The sequence below is a fragment of the Pelophylax lessonae genome (genome assembly GCF_965119305.1).
Source record: "Pelophylax lessonae genome assembly, chromosome: 9".
In the NCBI taxonomy this organism is placed as follows: Eukaryota; Metazoa; Chordata; class Amphibia; order Anura; family Ranidae; genus Pelophylax; species Pelophylax lessonae.
The window spans coordinates 177,497,306-177,517,779 of NC_138776.1; the positions used below are offsets into that span (position 1 = coordinate 177,497,306).

At 42.2% G+C, this 20,474-nt stretch overlaps 1 protein-coding gene across 1 annotated transcript in view; it reads left to right on the plus strand.

Annotated features, from left to right (window-relative positions):
- The window catches only part of KAT6B (lysine acetyltransferase 6B), a 367,576-nt gene that overhangs the window by 173,470 nt on the left and 173,632 nt on the right, over positions 1–20,474 (plus strand). Inside the window, exon 7 of the mRNA XM_082268915.1 lies at positions 10,494–11,440. Coding sequence (XP_082125041.1) covers positions 10,494–11,440 — 947 coding nt within the window. The remainder of the gene's footprint in view (positions 1–10,493; positions 11,441–20,474) is intronic.

Below are 20,474 nucleotides of genomic sequence, written 5' to 3' on the forward strand. Positions count from 1 at the left end.
TAAATCCGGAAGCTGAAGTGGGATGGTAAGAAGTTATATAGGCCTGCCTGGCCATTTTCTTATGGATGTTGTTCCTTGTACTCTGCCATCCGCTCCTATCCCATGGTGAAGCTGTTTATATCGGAGTGTGTTAACTTTTCAAAGACATAAGTGTCTACTAATGGGACGCTGCCATAGGCATTTGACTTTATTAGACTATTCAGTATACCGCTTGAAGGAAAGTGGACTCTGACTGGATCCCACAGGAGGTGTTTGAATACATCTTTGTCTCAAACGCCCTGTTTGCTTTTACACTTAAAGGTGACACTGTCAATACTGATTTCTGCTGAGACTGTTACAGGCTACCCCTGTCCTTAAGCCTGCCGTTGTCTCAGTCACTGACCTCACCTGACCCCATAGCATACTCTGTGGAGGAAAGTGGATATAAACTGGACAATCATGGGAGTGTTCTAAGACCACGGGGTCCTGAGCTTGGCTGCCATCCTTAGTGCCAGCACTCACGTTTTGGGACACCCTATAAGAGAGAGTGGACTCTACTTGGACTGCATAATGTCACCTATAGATTAAAAGGCTAAAATACTCCTTGCCTGCATATAACCTGTTATAGCCAATAGACAGGGTTTATAGAGGAGTTCAGGTCTTCTTGAACACATCCTATTGGTCTCATTACACACACATTTTATATATATATATATGTACATTTTCTATGCAGTGCAAACTGCCATCATCCCATTGTTCAATTTAATTTCCACACTTGGATAAAATGTCCTGAGGTGTCTGGGTAGTATAGTTGGAGAGTTACATAGTTATGAGGTTTTTGACTGTCCTACATCCATCCAGCAATTATTAAGTGTCTTATACATGTATGAAGCTACACTTCCTTAGGATGTCTGAGGGACAGTCACAACAGAGAAGCAGGGTGTGAGGATTGGGGCCCTTTCAAGTGTGAATGTGGTGTTACCAGCTTTAACAAGTCCACGGGCAGTTTTTCACTGGTTGCTGTGGATTTTTTAGCGACTGTATGTTTGTCAATCGGTTTATTTCAATAAAATTGTCTTTTGCATTTCACTAACCAGAGTTGAGCCTTGCTTTACAACCACTTGCAGGGGTTTCCTTTCGGTACCCCTGTTACTTCTTTTTGTGTCGTTAGAGTGTGTACCTGCCGTGGCTACACTGGAGTCTGCATGCTGCAAAGTTGGTCAGGACAGTGAGTGATCTACAGTGTCAGTGAGTGATCTAGTAGTTCTTCAAAATCACAGTGACTAGTCACAGACACACGTTCTGTAACACAGCCGCCGCGGCCACCCACAGCTGCCCTGTGCCAGCCATCCACCCAGTCTCACACACCCACTGTGTACCAGCCAGCCAGCCACAAGCCCTGCCTGAGTCCTGACTCTTGACTGTACCAGCTAGCCAGCCACGGGCCCTGGATAAGTGCCAGCCACCACACAGGGTGCCAGAATGATACAGGTCCAAATACATTAGGTAAACAAATAGCAAACTAGATAGCAACAATAAACCTTAGGACACATGACCACACAGTGATAAATAATACATGAGAAGTCAATAGATATCTGCATGATGCCAGTCTCCCGGAGAGGTCTCAATCCCCACTGGCATCCAACAAATGGCCGGTATACGGAGACAAAGAGAAACGATCCGGGTGGCCGGCCCCTCTTTCAAGCATTGAGAAGTAACAAGCGTACGTATGCCCGGGGGGGGCGGAAAACATTTTCAGAAGTAGGTGAAGACTGTCAGAAGACAAGGAGAAGAGAGAGCAGAAGAAGAGGAAAAAAAAAAGGGAGAGGGGGAGATGGCCAACCGGTCCACCCGTATCAGTCTAGGCGACCAGATCTTTGTATTCTGCGGAAAAACTGAACTCATGCATATAGTACCAACATTTGAGGAACTTCTCTCTAGTGCCCCTAGTGTAGGACGATCGTGGAAAGCTATTGTGGTGGAGGAGGAAGAGAGCGGGGCTCAGATTGAGGGTATGATCCGTGAACTTTTTTGCAATGCGTAATACCTCAGCCCAAAAGGGCTGCAGGCGGCTACAGGATCAGAAGATGTGGAGAAGGGAACCCACCTCCTCCCCGCAGCGCCAGCAGAGATCAGAACAGGAAGGGAACATCTTGTGTAACCTGACCGGAGTGTAATGCCACCTGGTCAAGAACTTATATCCTGCCTCTTGATACTTGGAACATGTGGAAGTTTTATAAGTGAAGAAGAAAATGCGATCGACCCAGTGGTCCGAAAAGGAAACCCAGGTCGCGTTCCCAACGAGTTAAGTATAGGGGTCTACAGGAAGCGTCAGGCCCCGTCAGAAGACGATAAAGCAAAGATATGGTATGGCGCAATGGAGAATCCGACGCACACAGGTCCTCGAAAGGTGTGAGGCGTCTAACAAATGAGGCCGCAGGTGGCAAGGATTGCAGGAAGTGAGCCAGTTGTACCTTTTGCCAGAACGACAAAACAGCAAAGGAGCTATTTGAGAAGAGAGTCTGCCGAGAGACCCATTGGCCTCTAACGATAAAGTGTCTGGCCTGATGGAGACCCGTGGTCTTCAGGGTGCAAAAACTTGTGTCTGTCAAGCCCAGTGCAAAGTCCTGGTTCTCAATCACTGGTAACAAAGGAGAAGGCAAGGTTGCAATGTGGCCATCCTTGCACATCCTGCGTCCCAGCCACAGGGTGGCCCCTATTGTCGGATGGTCAGTCGCCCGTTTTGGCAGGGTGGAAGCGCCCCACAAGAGTGATTCCAGGGGAGAATCCCCAGATAGCCGTTTAATCCGCACCCACTGTTTCAGGGGTCCATGGTTATGCCAGCCCAGCATCCTAGCAAGGTGACAGGCTGCGTAATAGTCATTGTGTCCGGAAAGGCCATGCCTCCACTTAGTTTGGGCATTTGAAGAACCTTCCACGCCAGGCGGGGGGGGGGGGGGGGGCCCTAAGCCATAGAAACCTACGGAAGGTTTTGTTTATCTTTCGGAGGAAGGCCGGGGGAACGAAGATTGGAAGGGCTTGGAGCACATAGAGCAGACGAGGCATAACATTCATTTTTATAATTGTACAACGCCCGAACCACGAAAACATACCCTTCTGCCACCCTTTCAAATCCTTCCAGATACGAGGAGGGAAGTTGCACTCAAAGATGCGCTCGTGGGTGAGGGGAGGAAAATGCCCAGATATTTGATATGAGAAGAGCTCCACTTAAATGGAAAATCCATCCTTAGAAGATTAAACAAAGCAGGGGGCATTGCGACTGGTAGAGCTTCAGATTTCTGGTGGTTAATTTTGTAAGAGGACAAAGCCTCGTAGGCACGAAACTCCCTCATAAGATTAGGCAGGGAAATAAGTGGTTTGGAAAGGAAGAAAAGGAGGTCGTCTGTGTAAGCCGCTACTTTCGGTGCGAGCGACGAGGAGACTGACATCCCCACAATGTCAGCATTGGCCCTGATTGATCTCAAGAAGGGCTCAAGGGTCAAGACGAAAATCAGGGGAGATAAAGGGCACCCCTGATTAGGCTTGTGACGGTATCAGATTTTCATGCTGCGATTAATTGATTAAGGTTTTGCCACGGTATACGGTATTATCACGGTATTCTATTATTAAATTTAAATTATTAAATTTCCACCTCACTTCAATTTCATTGCTGAATTTAGGGGCTTTGGTTCACTTATGCACATTATTATATAGTCAGTCAGTACAGACTCTGTGAACCAGGCCTAAAATAGGTCATCAAGCAGTGTCTGGCCTAACTGGTGATAACTGGTCCTGGCGCTCAGCTCCGATCCGATGGCCTGGTCATTAGGAGGGCAAATCCTTGTGGTCAAGATGTGGTTAAACCTGAAGGAGGTGTTGTTTATAAATTACTTTACTATTGCTTTAGGCCTGGTTCACATGTATGCGGGTTGGCGGTTCACATGTATGCGGGTTGGTGGTTCACATGTATGCGGGTTGGCGGCCCACATTTGCACAGGCATAGCAGCCCATTGATTTCAACGGGCTGCTATGCCCTCATTTTCCGCAGAAAAAAGGTGCATGCAGCATTTTCTTTAAAATTCATTGGCCTTGAAATCCATCCTGCTTTTGCACCATGCGACTAACCTGCAGTTCCTGCTCTGGCAAGCTTTCTGCATTTTTTGTATACGTGGGCACGGCATTTAAAAACAGTTTGCGTGTGCAGCAACGGCAGGTAAGTCGCATGGTGCAAAAGAAGGATGGATTTCATGGCCACTGCATTTTTTTAAATTTTGCATGCACCTTTTTTCAGCTGAAAACGCAGGCATAGCAGCTCAAGCCCATTCACATCAATGGGCTGCTATGCCTGTGCAAATGTGGGCCGCCAACCCGCATACATGTGAACCGCCAACCCGCATACATGTGAACCGCCAACCCGCATACATGTGAACCGCCAACCCGCATACATGTGAACCGCCAACCCGCATACATGTGAACCACCAACTCTCATACATGTGAACCACCAACCCGCATACATGTGAACCAGGCCTAAAGCAATAGTAAAGTCATTAATAGATAAACACACCGGTCCTCCTGCAGGTTTAACCACTTCTGGATCGCAAGGATTTGCCCCTTTAAAGACCAGGCCATCGGATCAGAGCGCCAGGACCAGTCATCACCAGGTAGGCCAGACACTGCTTGATGGCTATATAATAATGTAATGTGGGCTGCTATGCGTGTGTGTGTGTGTATATATATATATATATATATATATATATATATATATATATTAGAGCTGCACGATTCTGGCCAAAATGAGAATCACGATTTTTTAGCTTGGAATAAAGATCACGATTCTCTCACGATTCTCTGTGTAACAAAAAAAAAAATTGGGATAACTTTACTGTTCCGTTTTTTTTTTTTTTTTATTCATTAAAGTCTATTAATTGCGTTTGAAAGACTGCTGCGCAAATACAGTGTGACATAAAATATTACAACAATCGCCATTTTTTTCTGTAGGGTCTCTGCTAAAAAAATATATAAAATGTTTGGGGGTTCTAAGTACTTTTCTAGCAAAAAAAAAACTGATTTTAACTTGCAAGCAACAAGTGTCATAAAAAGATCCAGTCTTTAAGAGGTTAAACTTCCTTTCTCCCTGGCAGAGGGAAGGAAAAGATACAAATGTAATCATTTTTGTTTATAGTTAGGAGACTTAATGCTGAAAGGCGTGAGTGAATGAGTCATCCAGCTCACTGAAATGTATCAATTCACAAGTCAGGCAGACTTGACAGAGAAACTCGGTATTTTAAAAATGTCACAATAACAATACCGTGGCTATGCAATACCGCGATATATCGAATTACCGAAAACCGGCATATGTCTACCCCTGATGCGTCCCATTGGTGATCTCCAAAGGGCTGGACAACATGCCATTAATCTTGACTCATGCTGATGGTCGGGAGTAAATCGCACGAATCCAGGACATCATACGCTGACCCAGGCCAATATGTCCTAAAGTCTCCAGAAGGAAATCCCAGTTCACGCGATCGAACGCCTTTTCGGCGTCCGTCGAGAGAAGCAGCATAGGAATCCTCCGGGTGCATGCCAAACGTAGCAGATCAATAGTCTTAGTGGTGTTGTCCCTCGCTTCCCGGGAAGGCACAAAGCCCACCTGATCGTCGTGGACCAACTGCAGGAGCAAGGGGGCTAGGCGAGAAGCCAAGATTTTGGTAAAAAGCTTTAAATCCACATTGAGGAGCGAGAGAGGTCTATAGCTCTGACATAGGAGGGGGTCCTTGCCTTCCTTCGCTATCACTGTTATGTGTGCTCGGAGCGAGTCCAACGAAAATTCAGCTTCTGATCCTGTCGCATTGTAGGCATCAAGGAAGTGTGGGGAGAGGGCACTTTCAAAGCACTTGTAATAGGTGAGATAGTAGCCATCGGGTCCCGGGGCCTTGCCCCTTTGAGTCCCAGCCAAAGCCCCAGACAGTTCATCAGGGTGCAGCGGTTCCTCCAATTGCTCCAGAGCGTCTATGGGGAGGCTGGGAAGGTCCGAAGCCCGGAGGTACTCTTGAATCCTAGAACGGAAAGCCTCGCGGGTGGACGAAGATGTGCCAGAAGCTAGGTTATACAGGGAAGCGTAGTACCTGCGGAAGACCTCCACGATACGTTCCGTAGCCTGTACCTTCTGTTGCAGTAACGTAAGTATTTCTGGGATAAATGTCTGCACCCTCTGTTGGCGTAGTGCGCGTGCCAGGATCTTGCCACACTTGTCCCCATGTTCATAGAAGACACGTCTGCACTTAGCCAGCGAAGCCTTTGCTCTGAAAAGGGTCAGAGCCCTGTCACTTCAAAGCCATTGTTTCAAATTTTTAGGGACTCGTTGATTACTGGAATAGCGTAAAATCCAATGTGGTGCCTAAATTCAAAAAGGATTCAAGTCCTTACCAAGTAACTATAGACCCATTAGTTTAATTTCTATAGTCGGTAAGCTACTGGAGAGTTTAATAAAAGACAACATACATGAGTTCTTGCTGGAAAAAAATATTTAAAGTAACAGACAGCATGGATTAATGAAAGACAGAAGTTGTCAGACAAATCTTTCTTTTTATGAAGAGTTAAGTAAAACCTTGGGCAGAGGGGTGGCTGTGGACATAGTATATTTACATTTAGTCAAAGCGTTTTGACACAGTTCCCCACACAAGGCTAATGTGTAAGGTAAAGTCTACAGGCTTGGAAAAATCAGTTTGTAAACGGATAGAAAATTGGCTAAAAGACAGAATTCAGAGAGTAGTGGTTAATGATTCTTACTCTGAATGGTCTAGGATTGTGGGTGGTGTACCCCAAGGTACAGTGTTGAGACGATTACTTTTTAATCACTTTATAAATGATATAGGGTCTGGGATTAAAGGTACCATTTCGGTGTTGGCAGATGACACCAAGCTATGCAGTGGAATAAAGTCCTTAGAAGATGTCTCCAATTTTCAAGCCAACCTCAATGCATTGTTTATTTGGGCAACTGTAGTTCTGGCCAACTCAGTAGATTGTTTTAAGAAAAACCTGGATTCTTTCCTTGATACACATACTATAACTGGATACTAATGTTTATAGGTAAAGGTAATCCAGGAAATATCCAATTGCCTCTTGGGGATCACTAAATACATTTTTACCCTGCTGGAGCAAATTGGATCATGCTTTATTGGGTCTTTTTATTTGCCTTCCTTTGGATCAACTGTGGGTATTGGATTGTGTGTGTGTGTGTGTATATGTATATATATATGTGTGTATATATGTATATATATATATATATATATATATATATATATATATATATATAATATAATATAATATAATATAATATAATATAATATAATATAATATAATATAATATAATATAATATAATATAATATAATATAATATAATATAATATAGTGTGTGTGTGTGTGTGTGTGTGTATTATTTTTTTTAACCTTTTTATTGGTTGAGCTAGATGGACTTTTATCCTCTTTCAGCCAAACAAACTTTGTAACCTGTAGGTTAAATTAATATCTCGTAAACGTGCACCGTTAAGGAGATATTCTAGGCAGCAGCCGTTGATGTCACCGGCGCATGCACTCTGAAGCAACGGCATGCCCTGGGCTCATCTCTTCCAGCAGCCGCAAATGCAAAAGGAAGACCGGGTGCAGAAGCCTCTGCAACGGTGACCATGCGCTGCTGAAGGGCATTGTTTCATAGTATGTCTTTCATAATGTGCTAGTATGAAATGCATACTAGCACATTATGCCTTTACCATGCAGGTTTTTTTTTTCCTAAACCTTTACTACCGCTTGAGTAGAAGCTCGCCTTAAAACTAAAATCTGTAAATCAACCTGCATCCATAATCTAAGACTTGCATATCTAGCCCTGCAAAGAAGAAATTGCTATACATACCTTTTCTGCAGCCGCCCTGGTCCACTCCCATGCTGAGCTGTCAGCAGCGTCTTCTCTGTGGAGGCGGGTGCAGAGGAGGCAGCCAACTACGGAAGCCCAATAGTAACTCTGTGGGTGACGTCAATTCCCAGTCATTTCACAGCCATTGTCTGCTGTGTCCTGCACAGAGCTTCTGATGCTGGAGACCAGACCAGATTGGCTTCAATGGAATTGTTTAGATCAAAGCATATTCATGTGTTAGAACGGCCCAGTCAAAGGCCAGACCTACATCCAATTGAGAATCTGTGGCAAGACTTGAAAATTGCGCTGTTCACGGATGCTCTCCATCCAATCTGACAGAGCTTGAGTTATTTTGCAAAGCAGAATGGGCAAAAATTTCACTCTCTAGATGTGCAAAGCTGGTAGAGACATACCTAAAAAGACTTGCAGTTGTAATTGCAGCGAAAAGTTGTTCTACAAAGTATTGACTCGGGGGGGCTGAATACAAATTCACGACACACTTTAAACATATTTATTTGTTAAAAAAATTTGGAAAACCATTTATCACTTTTTTTCCACTTAATTATGTGCCACTTTGTGTTGGTGTATCACATAAAATCTCAATAAAATATATTTACGTTTTTGGTTGTAACATGACAAAATGTAGACAATTTCAAGGGTTATGAATACTTTTTCAAGGCACTATATAGTAAGCATACAGCATGATGTATGTGGTGAGTTGCTTCCTGAGCTTTTGTGCATTTAAAAAGCTTGTGTCTTTCGTATCTTATCTCTCATTGAAAACATTTTTCTCTTTGAAAACTATATACTCCGTTTTTTATGGCTGGGATTATATACTCCGTTTTTTATTGCTGGGATTATATTTCAACTTCCTAATTAAGGAGACTGCCTGTTTTCTGCCTGATGTACAGAGGCACTAAACCTAGAATTAACAATGTAGTATAAACTATAAAGGTGGGTATCGCCTCCACACCCAGTATTCACATGCTTAAACCAAGTCAGTGTTTCAGCAAGTATTGAAGGAATACAGTAATCCCCCACTCCATCGCGGTTCAGTTTTTGCGGTCCCGGTAATTCGCGTTTTTTTTTGTAATGTTATTTTACTATATAAATCATTAAAAATGAAATATGTTTGTGTTTTTCATAGCTCTTGCTATGTCTCTTAGTATCTTTTATGTGTTTAAATGAGTTTCTATTGTTTTAAAAGTGTGTTTAAAGACCTTAAAATGCTTTTACACGTACAGTGACAGTAAAAAAATCATGCCTACAATGCATTTTAATAGGGTTTTTCTATTTCGCGGAATTTCACTTTTTGCGGCTGGGTCCGGAACGTAACCCCCGCAATGGAGGGGGGTTTACTGTAATAGGAAGGACAGCTTTGAACTTGTGCCTTTAAAAAAAAGTCAGAAATGTCTGTTCTTCCATATATTTTTAGTATCAATATTTAACTTGTGTATGTATAGCTCAGTCATTTTTTGTTTGGAATAAAGTAGGAAAGGATTAGAACCCATGTCAAGTTTCTGTTGCTTTCTGTGCCTGTACTGATTCAATTCACCCTTGTCCTTGTGACTAAGACGGAAAAGAATGGAAAATCCAAAATGTTAGTGGTCACCAGAACAAGAGGTGACGATAATTTTTTCGAAGGGGCATCTGATCCAGTGACAGCTGTCCAAGTAGCCAGTTTCCCTAACTTCGGTGAGATTTTCTCATGCCTCTCCAGGACAGGAAGTAAGGAAAAAGTTCCCCAACCGGAGAGAGAGCAAAAAATACACTGATGGGTTTAACCCTACCCGATTGAATTAAAAAAAAAAAAAAAAAAAATGTTTTGGTTATACATACTTCAACTAGTGTGCTTAGATGTGAAAATCATTAAAGTGCTATGGTTTTTCTGTGTCTTGTTTACTATACATCTAGTGTATCTAATAATACCATTCACTTGCAAAAGCTGCCCATGTATTTTTAATAAAATCTGCAGAATTCATTTTCACTATTTTAGGTTTAGGCTTCCTGCAAAAAAACTAAATTGGCCAGGTTTTGTAGAGGTACAGAGGAACCATAAAGGTAGCCAGACTCCGAGTTAACACTATATTACCAAAAGTTTTGGTACTTTGGGATGAATTAAAGGGTAGATTGCAAGCCAAGCCTTCTCATCCAACATCAGTGCCTGACCTCACAAATACGCTTCTGGAAGAATTTTCAAACATTCCCATAGAGTAGACTACTAAACCTTGTGAACAGCCATCCCCAGAAGAGTTGAAGCTGTTATAGCTTCAAAGGGTGGCCCAATTCCATATTGAACCCTACGGAATAAGACTGGGATGCCAGTAAAGTCCATGTTCATGTAAAATGAGGCATTCCAATACTTTTGGTAATAGAGTGTAAGTCCATAACAGGTCAGAGAAATAGTCCTTGTAAACAATTTAACAGCATTTTTCTTTAAATTTTGTGTCAATTAAAGAAGAAACTTCTAAATGCATTTTATTTCTTAAATCTACTGAATATTTTTTGAAATGTAATAATTTTTTAAATTTAAGTTTTGTTTTTTGTTTTTGTTTTTTTTTGCGTTTTTTTTTTTTTTCCTCTAAAATCACTGTGTTACTTGCAGGTGTATGCCCAATGATGGAACATCTGTGAACTCAGTACCAGGAAGGGGGCCATCCGGTAGGAGTCAAAAAAATAAAATGTGTCCCACCACACTGCCATCTGGTCATGCTGCATCTGTGAAGGACCCCATCAGCAGCCTGGCTGCATCTGACCTCATTTGGCCTGGCCCCCATCCCATCACTTCCACCTTCACATCCACCTGTTCCCCTCTTAAAGTTAACAGGAAAACCAAAGGGCTAATTGACGGCCTCTCTAAGTTTTTCACTCCATCACCTGAGGGACGCAGATTTCGCAGGCGAATGGTAGACTTTTCTGTGCACTACCGTCCCAGGAAAAAACCTAATGACCCAGACTCCTGCACTCTACATAGGCTGGCAACGAGTACCACTCATGGGCTAAGCAACCTTCTTCCTCCCTCACAACTTGTTCCCCCACCTGCTCACTCACAAATCTCCTCCCTTTCTGGCTACAGCCCTACCTCACAGCAATCCAGCAACTCTACCACGTCTAATTCACCCCAGAGCTCTTCAAGTCACTCCAGTGCCCCATCACTCAGAAGCCTACCTAGTAACAGTCAGTTGAAGGGGCTGTTTGATGGACTGTCCCATATCTATGCAACTCAGGGCCAGCCACGCCAAAAAAGCCACCCAAGCTATGCACCTCCAAAGCGCCTTCGCCAAAAAGGCAGACTGTACACCTCAACCCACTACTTTGGCAAAAGGGACGCAAGGAGTAGGCTCCTTCTTTCCCACACCAGCCCTCCAAGTTGGGCAGTGCCTCGGGGCCGGGCATTGAAAGCCATTTCTCAGTACAAGCGCTCATCATTCTTTATAAAACACAGGACACTAGGCAGGTTAAAGTACAAAGTGGGACCTATAGGGGCGGGAGCCATGACACCAGGAAAGGTCAGCTTGGCAGACAGAAGGACTAGGACCGTCCAGGATGATGGTAAGCAGAGGCTTTAGAACCCTTTCCTCTGTACTTTTATATTGCACTCTAGCAGTAGCATTTGAACATTTTTGTAACGTACTGTGTCACTTGCCTTTTAATGGTAGTGCTGCTAATGCAGCCTTTTACCTCCCTGGTTAGACAACTGTTTAGGATAATTTACAACAGATAAAACCAAGGCAAATCAGGAGTTCAGCTGGCCATAGATCGAAATTCGGCCGGTTCAGCAGACAATCGATTCATGGCCATTCCAGTTCGATAAAAGTTGATCTAGTGAATCAGCTGGATGGCTAATCAAGAAAAAAATGATCCATCTGTGGCCAGCTTTAATTGTATATTTATAGCATGCTTCACTGCTTGACAATAAGGTGTCATTTGCATTTTGAAGAATAAAACTTTGATAATGCGTGAAATAATCTCCAGTAGATTGTTTCAACTGGTCAGGAGCCACAGTTGGAAGCTTAAAATTGTCAGAGGTAGAGCAACTAATTGCATTGCTTTGAGGCTCCTGAGGCCATTAACATTTGTGGGCAAATATTTGTACATGACTAGTGTGTACAACTTCATGGCTCATGTAGAACAAAGTAAAAAAAATAAAATAAATATATAAATGTATATGTATAGATAGATGGTAGAGCAAGACTAGTAACATTCTATGGAGTACAGTGATTTAAAAATATATATTGTTTAAAAATTTAACCTAAAAACATTTGTGTGCTTTTTTATGTTTTATGTCCTATCTTTAAAATAAAGAATTTACAGTCTAAAGTCCTTTCTTCTGCACTCTGTTCAGAACTCAAGATAAAAATAAAAGCATGCAAATGAAGCCTACAGACAAAGTTGATGGTTTTGCCCTGTATATGCCTAGTGCAAATTTGCCTCAAACACAGAAATGTAAGAATAAAATAGTAACAAAGTCTGGGAAATTGAGGAAATGCACTACCATCTTCTTTAACGTCTATATTAAGACCTTAATTTATGATCAAAGAATACACTGCTAAAAAGAAAATATGGAGACTCTTGCTGAACATTCCTTTAAAAATGCAATGAATGTTGCTTGGCCACTAGTAACTTCAATACTTTTGATTTTGCTGACCAAAAAAAAGTATGCAGAAAGTAAAGGAAGAACTCCTGATCTCCATGTTTGTTTTTTGTCAGTCATTGAATCATCAAAACTGCAAAGCAACTAGCAGTTTAAGAAAGACGAGTCAAACAGCCTCCATCTGCTCTAATTTCTTAAATTACTGTGTAAATAGCACAGATAAAAAAATATAAAAATATTACTGTTGCTTTATGCTTCATTTTCCCCTTTTTAGTCTTCCCAAAAACATCTTGGTCTGATATATGGATTTTAGCTTAGCTTACCTTGTGTTACTTAACCTCTTAGATGATTTAAATTCCCTCTTTCCACATACTATACTCATGTTCTACCTGGTCTTTCTTACCATTTGATCAATGCTATAGAATAGCTCAGCTATTACCACCTCCCTGGCCTCCATAATTTCTTCATTGCTTTGGCTTTTTGGCATGGCTGGTCCAGTTTTCTCCCATCTGGCTGCATTATTTGGGTACTGCGTTGTCCCCAATTCTAACTATGCTTTTCATCAGCTCAACCCATGCACGTTCTTCCATGTCTTTCATCATTGCTTGCTTTAATCCTACTCATTCCACCAAATAATATCTTTTTACCTTTTTCTCTAGCTTGACCTGACAGCTTACAGTACAGAGTAGAACTACTATATGAAATGTCATTGGAATACTTTTTGTTCTACCAGAACGTCACTATTGTTTAAACATTTCTGTAAATATCATGTAAATAATGTACATGCATTCATTAGTTTTAAATTATGTCCACATCTTTGAAGACATCAACACTCTGATCTCCTCTACAACTAAATTCCACCTCCCATTCAGTAGTAGACAGTATTCAATAGGAAAGAGAAGCAATGTTAGATAATTTTAAAATATTTCTTTTATGGCAGTGCAAGGAGGTCTGGACAAGCACAGCTGGTAGCCTGTGGACCTGCAGGGAGGAAGCCAGACAAAGACAGGTGTTGGTCCAGTTATTTGGCTTTTAACACTGGTCTTCCTTCGCTTTTTTTGGTCTCTGGCTTTCTTCTTTTTAGCTCCTCAGGACTTTTTTGTGTGCTGGTGATAACCTGCGGCACATTCACACCAGATTGTGTTCCATGTTTCCAACTGTCCGTTAAAATATAAATTTTTTTTTTCATAGGACTTTTTCCTACCAGATTCCTTGCACTGACAGGTATTAGAAAAATAGCACTTGCAATCATTTTGAACCATTGGCCCGTATTTATCATTCAAATGAGCTGAATATGATAGTGTAGAAAGCAAGCGGGGGATTTATTGTCATTTCTCAGTCAACCACAAATGAATCCCCCTCAATGTCCTAGTAAAGTTGGCCATACATGGATCAAAATGCCAATTGTCAGAATGGGACTTTCAGTATATTTTGAATCCATCAAACTGTGCTTCCAGCCTATCTGATGCAGTGCAGAATTGTCCCTCTGCCAGAATAAAATAGAGCAGTAGGGGGTTTCCCCTATCCACCTCGAATATATGAATGGGGGAATTGGTTTGGGTTTTTTTTTTTTTTTTAATCAGCTGGTCCCCCCAAAAAATTCCATCTATGGCCAGCTTAACCAATGTACCAAATTTGGAGGGGTTTAAATAAGATAGATCTCTACTCAAAATTAATTGTGAGCAGGGCTCCTTAGTCTTTCAAATAAATAAAAAAGGGCATACCTTCCTTAACATCATCATTTGCAGCACAGTCCTCTACGATCTACTGCTATTTATAAAGCATTTTTATATACAACATATTATAGTTCATGAGTGCAGACTGTTAGATTTTACGTTCTTATGTTCTGTATGATGATGATGATTTTTATGACCTCAATCAGTGAAAATGGAAAATATCAAACCTTGTATATCTATTTTTATGTACTCCGTTCCTCTTTGTTGAGCATTGCATATTTTGTGCAGCCTATGCTAACTAATGTTTGCATCGTTGTACAGTCAATAATGATCTTCCACCTTTTTGCTGTTTGCTGTTTTTCAAGGGCTCTCAGTAAGGAGCTTCTATATACGTACGTTAAAGAATAGCTAAATCTTTCACATTATACATGTTTGCCAACATCCCAACTAGCATCGATAATCTGTGGTGGGACTTAGGCACCATTACCTGCAACTCTGACACACATATATGAATAAAAACATTCAAATTTTATAACAAAGTTGATGAAATTACTTTTAAGATAAAGGCTAACAAAAATGTGCTTAATCGTCATGCAAGAGTGTATAAATTTCCACATTGTATAAGACACCAAACATAAATAGCAAAAGCTTTTGTTATAGCATAGGATATTAGAAGTAAATATGGTGCGCTAAATCATAAATAAATGTGATATACAATATTCCAGTAATAAAATAAAGGAACAGTGTAGGAAAACAAAGTCCATAAAAAGTCCAGAATATGGTGACTCTTCAAAAAATGTGATGAAACAAGATGAATATTTTCAAAAGTGCAGGAATCAAACCGGTGCTATTTCAAATAATCAGTGCAGACTCCCACCACCTTGTGGATTTACCCCTTACCCGGCGGATGAAGGTAAGTGCAAAATAATATCCAAATGGACTCTTCCAGTGAAACAAAACTGCAAAACCTGTGCTCTCAAATCCCAGTGAAAAAAGCAAAATCAGCCTCTTACCAGAAAAAAGGTCTATGTACGCTTGTAATTCTCCTAGGTTGGGAAGTTCTCTTTCCCCTTACAGCAGATGTGTAAACCAGGCTTGAAGGGCTCCCATACAGATACCAGTAGACAAGACCCATAGAAGTTTCTTCCACCGTTGTATCATGAAAATAAATGGCAGCCAATAGTGTATTATCCCTTAGACTTTATTAAATAAAAAAGTATTGCTCTTACACAGTATACACTTGTTTCCAGCCCATACGATAATTAAAATGCAAGAGGATCTCCTGTGATACTCGCGTCCGGCTGCAGCACGCCTCCTTCTGACGAGTTTCCTCTGATTGGACTTCGACTGAGACAGGAGGGCAGCATAGGATATTAGCCTTGTGGATAACCAACAGGTTTTGATGAGTTATTCCTCAGGGAATAGAGAGTATCTAAAATATATAAACTACTTAGTTATCGCTCTTCTAAACCATATTGACAACATTCAGAATCTTCAATAATACAACACTTAAAAAGAAGATAAAAATGTGCAGGTTCTGTCAGCCATATGTTAAAACCATTGTCAACCTTCCCTTCCCCTCAGGAGATAACAGAGATGCACACGCAAGGGTTGCTCAGAGGCTCCCCTGTCAGATTATGGCAGATCATATTTATACTGTTATATAATCAATATCATCTAAATCCTAAACCTCCCATAATCCTACAGAGGGTCCTCTGAGCATTTCTGTTGCCTCCAGAGGGGCAGAAGCAGATCACACAGAAGTCTGACATTGGTTTAAACATATGGTTGACTGAACCTGCAAATTTGTATCTTCTTTATTAGTGTTGTATTATTGAAGGCTTTGATATTTTAATTGCTCTAACGCCTGAGGAAAAAATAATCTAAACGTATTGGGTTATCCACGAGACTAACGTCATATGTTATACAAGATCTGCTGGTATTTGTTATTTGGTGGAACATAGTGTGGAAATCTATATCCTCTTACATGAGGATTGAGCACTTCTTTTGTCTGCCTTGATTTTATATGTAATTTCATGAATTTTGTTATAATAAAATTGTAATGTTTTTATTCAGACATTTGTGTCAGAGGCAGGAGTTGCAGATAATGGCACCTAAAAAGTTCCACCACACATACACCATTTTGGTTATTAAAGCAAAACTTTATAGGAATTGAGCATGGGTTATATGCCGCTACTTTCATGTGATTGGACACAGCAAATAGCTTTGCTGGGACCATCCCCCAGTCTACCTTTATAACCCTGTCCACTACATAAGGGTCTAGTTTTGCTAGTGTCCTTAGGTGATGGTCCCCCTCCTCCTGTTGGAGAAGGTTTATTAATATATCTCAGCAGTTTTTTCACTTTTTTTCGACTGACATTTCTATCAAGGCCTGACTGCGTATTGCCTTATGGCTTATTAGCGGTCTCTAGATTGAATACTCTCAATATACATCTTGGGTACTGTACCTGGATCACTCAACAGCAGGGATGGCCTGTATAGTTTGCTTTGGGCACTGAATCCTATGTTCAACACTCACCTTGGTATATAGTACAAGTGAGTTAGTCACAAGGTCCAGGGCCATGGTCTATACCAATGGCACCCAGGTTATGCCCACTGTGATGGGCGAAGCCTGGATGTGACCAGCAATGTGGATAGAGAAAGATCATGTTTCCCTGTTCCTTTACAAACTGGTTCCTATGCATGTCTTGTTGGGTCATAATTTGGATTTGTAGTACAATTACAAAATGTACTTTTAATTCCTACAAGACACACCACTGTGCAAAGTACGCAAACCGTTAAACTGGTTAGCACCTGGATTATTGAGATTCCTTCAGTCCACATCCATTCCATGAGTACCCTCCAGGGGAAGATCTTTACTTGGCAATAGCAGATTAGAGGCACTTGGGAGCTGGAGCACATGGGACAAATAACAAGAAATCAGCTTCGAGCTATGAGAAAACTCCAAGTTCCTCTCGTGTTTATAGCGGACACTGCTCTGTCTATTCGGACTCCCACAAAAGTGCTATGTGCAGCCTATCTGTCTAAAGAAGAATTTTTTCCCCGCTGTTTGATCTACTGCAGAAACTACTGCCTCTTCAGGAAACTGTGCCATCAATCATAACTGCTCTTTGGCCTCTCTTCCCTCAACTACTGTATATTCATGTTTTACAACCTGCCTAGCGCACTTATATTTGCTGGAGGCAAAAGGGGACTCCGACATCTCAGCGAAGGCTGCTGAAGTATTTTAATCACCAACATTACTGCAGTTGGTAGGTTTCAGCATGTAGACCTTTTTACTATATACTGGCTACGGTTACCTCTTTGTTTGAGGTAGCGCATATTAGTCTCTAGATACTCCTAGCGCTGCTGAGCCTGCATGTACTCCCATACTAGGACTAAAGGCAAGTCCTAGAAAGCTTTTCCCTATTCTTGTTAAATCCAGTTGGGCTCTTTATAATGACTGGACATTGAAAAGACTATTCACCCTTCCTGGCATTGTTCTCCTATGGAAGAATTAAAAAGGAAATAGATTTTTCCCACTGTTGGCCCAGCCATTCTTGCACTAAATAATCTGTTTATATTCACACTAAATCTGTTTCTATTGAGGACATTCCTTCTTTTAAGGATTTAGATAATGTGCTTGGAAACTTTTGATGTCATCTTTTGCTCCAGCAGGTTCTGCTCTGCAGCCAGCTGTTTCCACCTTATTTTTTGCTCGGTGTATGGATAACTGAAGTGGAGAGCTCAGTAGTGAACTTTCTCTTTAAATAGTGTGACAGAAAGTCAGGTAAATCTGTGGATGTAGTCAGACAGGAGATACATTTCCACCTGGTTTGGAAAGATCACCAATTACTATAGGGTGTTGGCTGCAGAGATAGCCAGCAGGAAGTTGAAAACCATTCAGCTGTTCAGAATGAGGAAATGAAGGCCTCTATAATTTGTCCAAAGGAAGTCTAAGGATTCTAAGGATTGCTGCCTCCTGGGCATGGGGAGAGGAGGACAGTCAGATGTGTGCCCCCTGAAAGCTGTGTGAGCATGGGGAAGACCTCCTGAAGCGATGTGGCTGAGGAGGGTAACAAGTGTGAAGACTACTCGAAGTGAGGTCTTGGATCGTTTCTAGGTGAAAAGAAACCAATGGACATTTCCTGTGTGAAGGGGAAATTAATTAAGACTGAAGACTACTCAAGGTGAGGTCTTGAACTATTTCTATGTGGAAGAAAATAAATGGACTATTGAGTGTCTGCTGTAGGATCAGCAAAGTTTGCCCAACAGTAGGTTGGAGACAGACTCCGTAGGTAGGTTCCGGTATGTGAGAAGGTAGCCGCCCACAGTGGCAAGGATTTATTTTGTGTTTTATTTTTATTTTGCTGTTTTGAGGCTTGCACTTGTGTGAAGTAAACTCCAAGAATAAACCAAACTGTTGTTTGCAACCACTTCTCGGCTATCTCCCTGTGTAACGAACCCCCCCCAAGGGGTCATCCACGCCTACCACCGAGCTAATCTCTCACAATAGATAATCCTATTCTTTATGCAAGATTATAGCTCCTGTCCTGGTCCATACTTTTTTTGCATAGCCGTCATAAGTTATATGATTTGTCAAACTCCAGAATGTCTATCTGTTGATCCTGCAATTCTTCTTGGGATCCTCCCTTGACCATGCACTGCCCAGGGTATCTGAGTCCAATCCCAACATCACATTTTTTTTCCATTCTCACCTTTTTATAGTGACATTTTGTCATCATGGTCAGGAACATGCTTTCATTAGCCTCCCTTGGTTGCCTATCCAGGAGAATTTCTCCCAGGTTATGCTGGGGGTCTTTCAAGACTGCCTATGCCCAGATTTCTCTTTCGTTCATTGACGGACACAGCTCCTTATCTTCACTGTTTGGTTATGTTGCCCCCTACAGGAGTAGGACACTTGGCAGGAAAAAAATTTGAGTACGCCTATGGGGCAGTCCCTGGGGGTAAACTCCCACTCTCGGCTATAGCCACTCAGTTTTTTTTTTCTGCCTAGTCAGGAGTAAGGACCTAGTTCCTTGCTGGGATCTCGGATCCTGGCAATTTTTTTCCTTTTGCATGGATTTTTTTCTATCTTTGTTTTGTTTCCTGTGAGAAGTTACAATCAACTGCCAGACTGGGTGACGGACTGGATAATCTAGATCCAGAGGGTCCCCCCAGGCTGGCCAGCGTGCGCACGCAGGCCTTAGCTTTATGCTAGGTCAGCCATGACATAGCCCCACTGGACGGAGGCCCACCTGCGAGTTAAACTTCTCGCAAGGGCGCTTACCATCTAGCCTCGGCCTAAGTCGCAGCGTTCCTCAACCTGCGCTTGTCCCCAGATCACTTATGGGGTCTCTTTGGGACAGTGCGAGACTTGTTACTCCAAGGGGTGATTGTCCCAGTATAAATATACCCCTGAATTCGGAAAGTTTTCAGGGGTTCTACTCAAATATGTTGCCCAGGGGGTCTGGACTCTGCCAGAGTCCAGACTGCCGATCAATCTACTGGAACTCTGAGCGATCATACTTTGGCTCATTGGACAATTCTTCAGGGGTGTCAGGTATGTATGCAATCAGGCAATGCCATAGCCGTGGCCTATGTCAACCCCAAGGGGACACAAGAAGTGCCCTGGTGGCTCTGGAAGTAACCGTAACTCCATGGGTGTTTCATCAGTTGTGTCTTTGGTGGGGTTCTCCAGAGGTGGACCTTTTTGGCGTCTCGTCTCAACACGAAGCTACAGAGGTCTCTGGATCCTCTACCAAACGCCACAGACGCCCTAGTGGCTCCTTGGAGTCCGTATAGTCTTATTTACGCCTTTCCCCCCCTCTCAAACTTCTGCTACGACTCTTGTAAGGGATCTAGGCAGAAGGGATTCCGGTCATTCTAGTGGCTTTAGACTGGCCTCGCTGGTCTTGGTATGCTGATCTGGTACGGCTGGTCATGACGTTCCCTGGAGACCTCCTCTCAGGGAAGATCTGCTGTCCCAAGGGCCAGTCTTCCATCCTGCTTTACAGACGCTGACTTTAACGGCTTGGCTGTTGAAAGCCAGGGGCTAAAGGATAGAGGTTTGTCTGAATTGGTGATGTCTGAATCTGTGTTAAAAGCTAGAAAATCTACCTTTAGGAAGATCTACCATCGTACTTGGAATACGTACATTGCGTGGTGTTCTGTGGTTCATCCTCGCTCCTTTTCGGTGACTCAAATATTTGCTTTCCTCCAATGGGGATTGAGCAGCGCCTGTCCTTGACTACCATCAAGGGCCAAGTTTCGACATTGGCGGTTTTCTTTCAACGACCACTGGCCACACATTCCT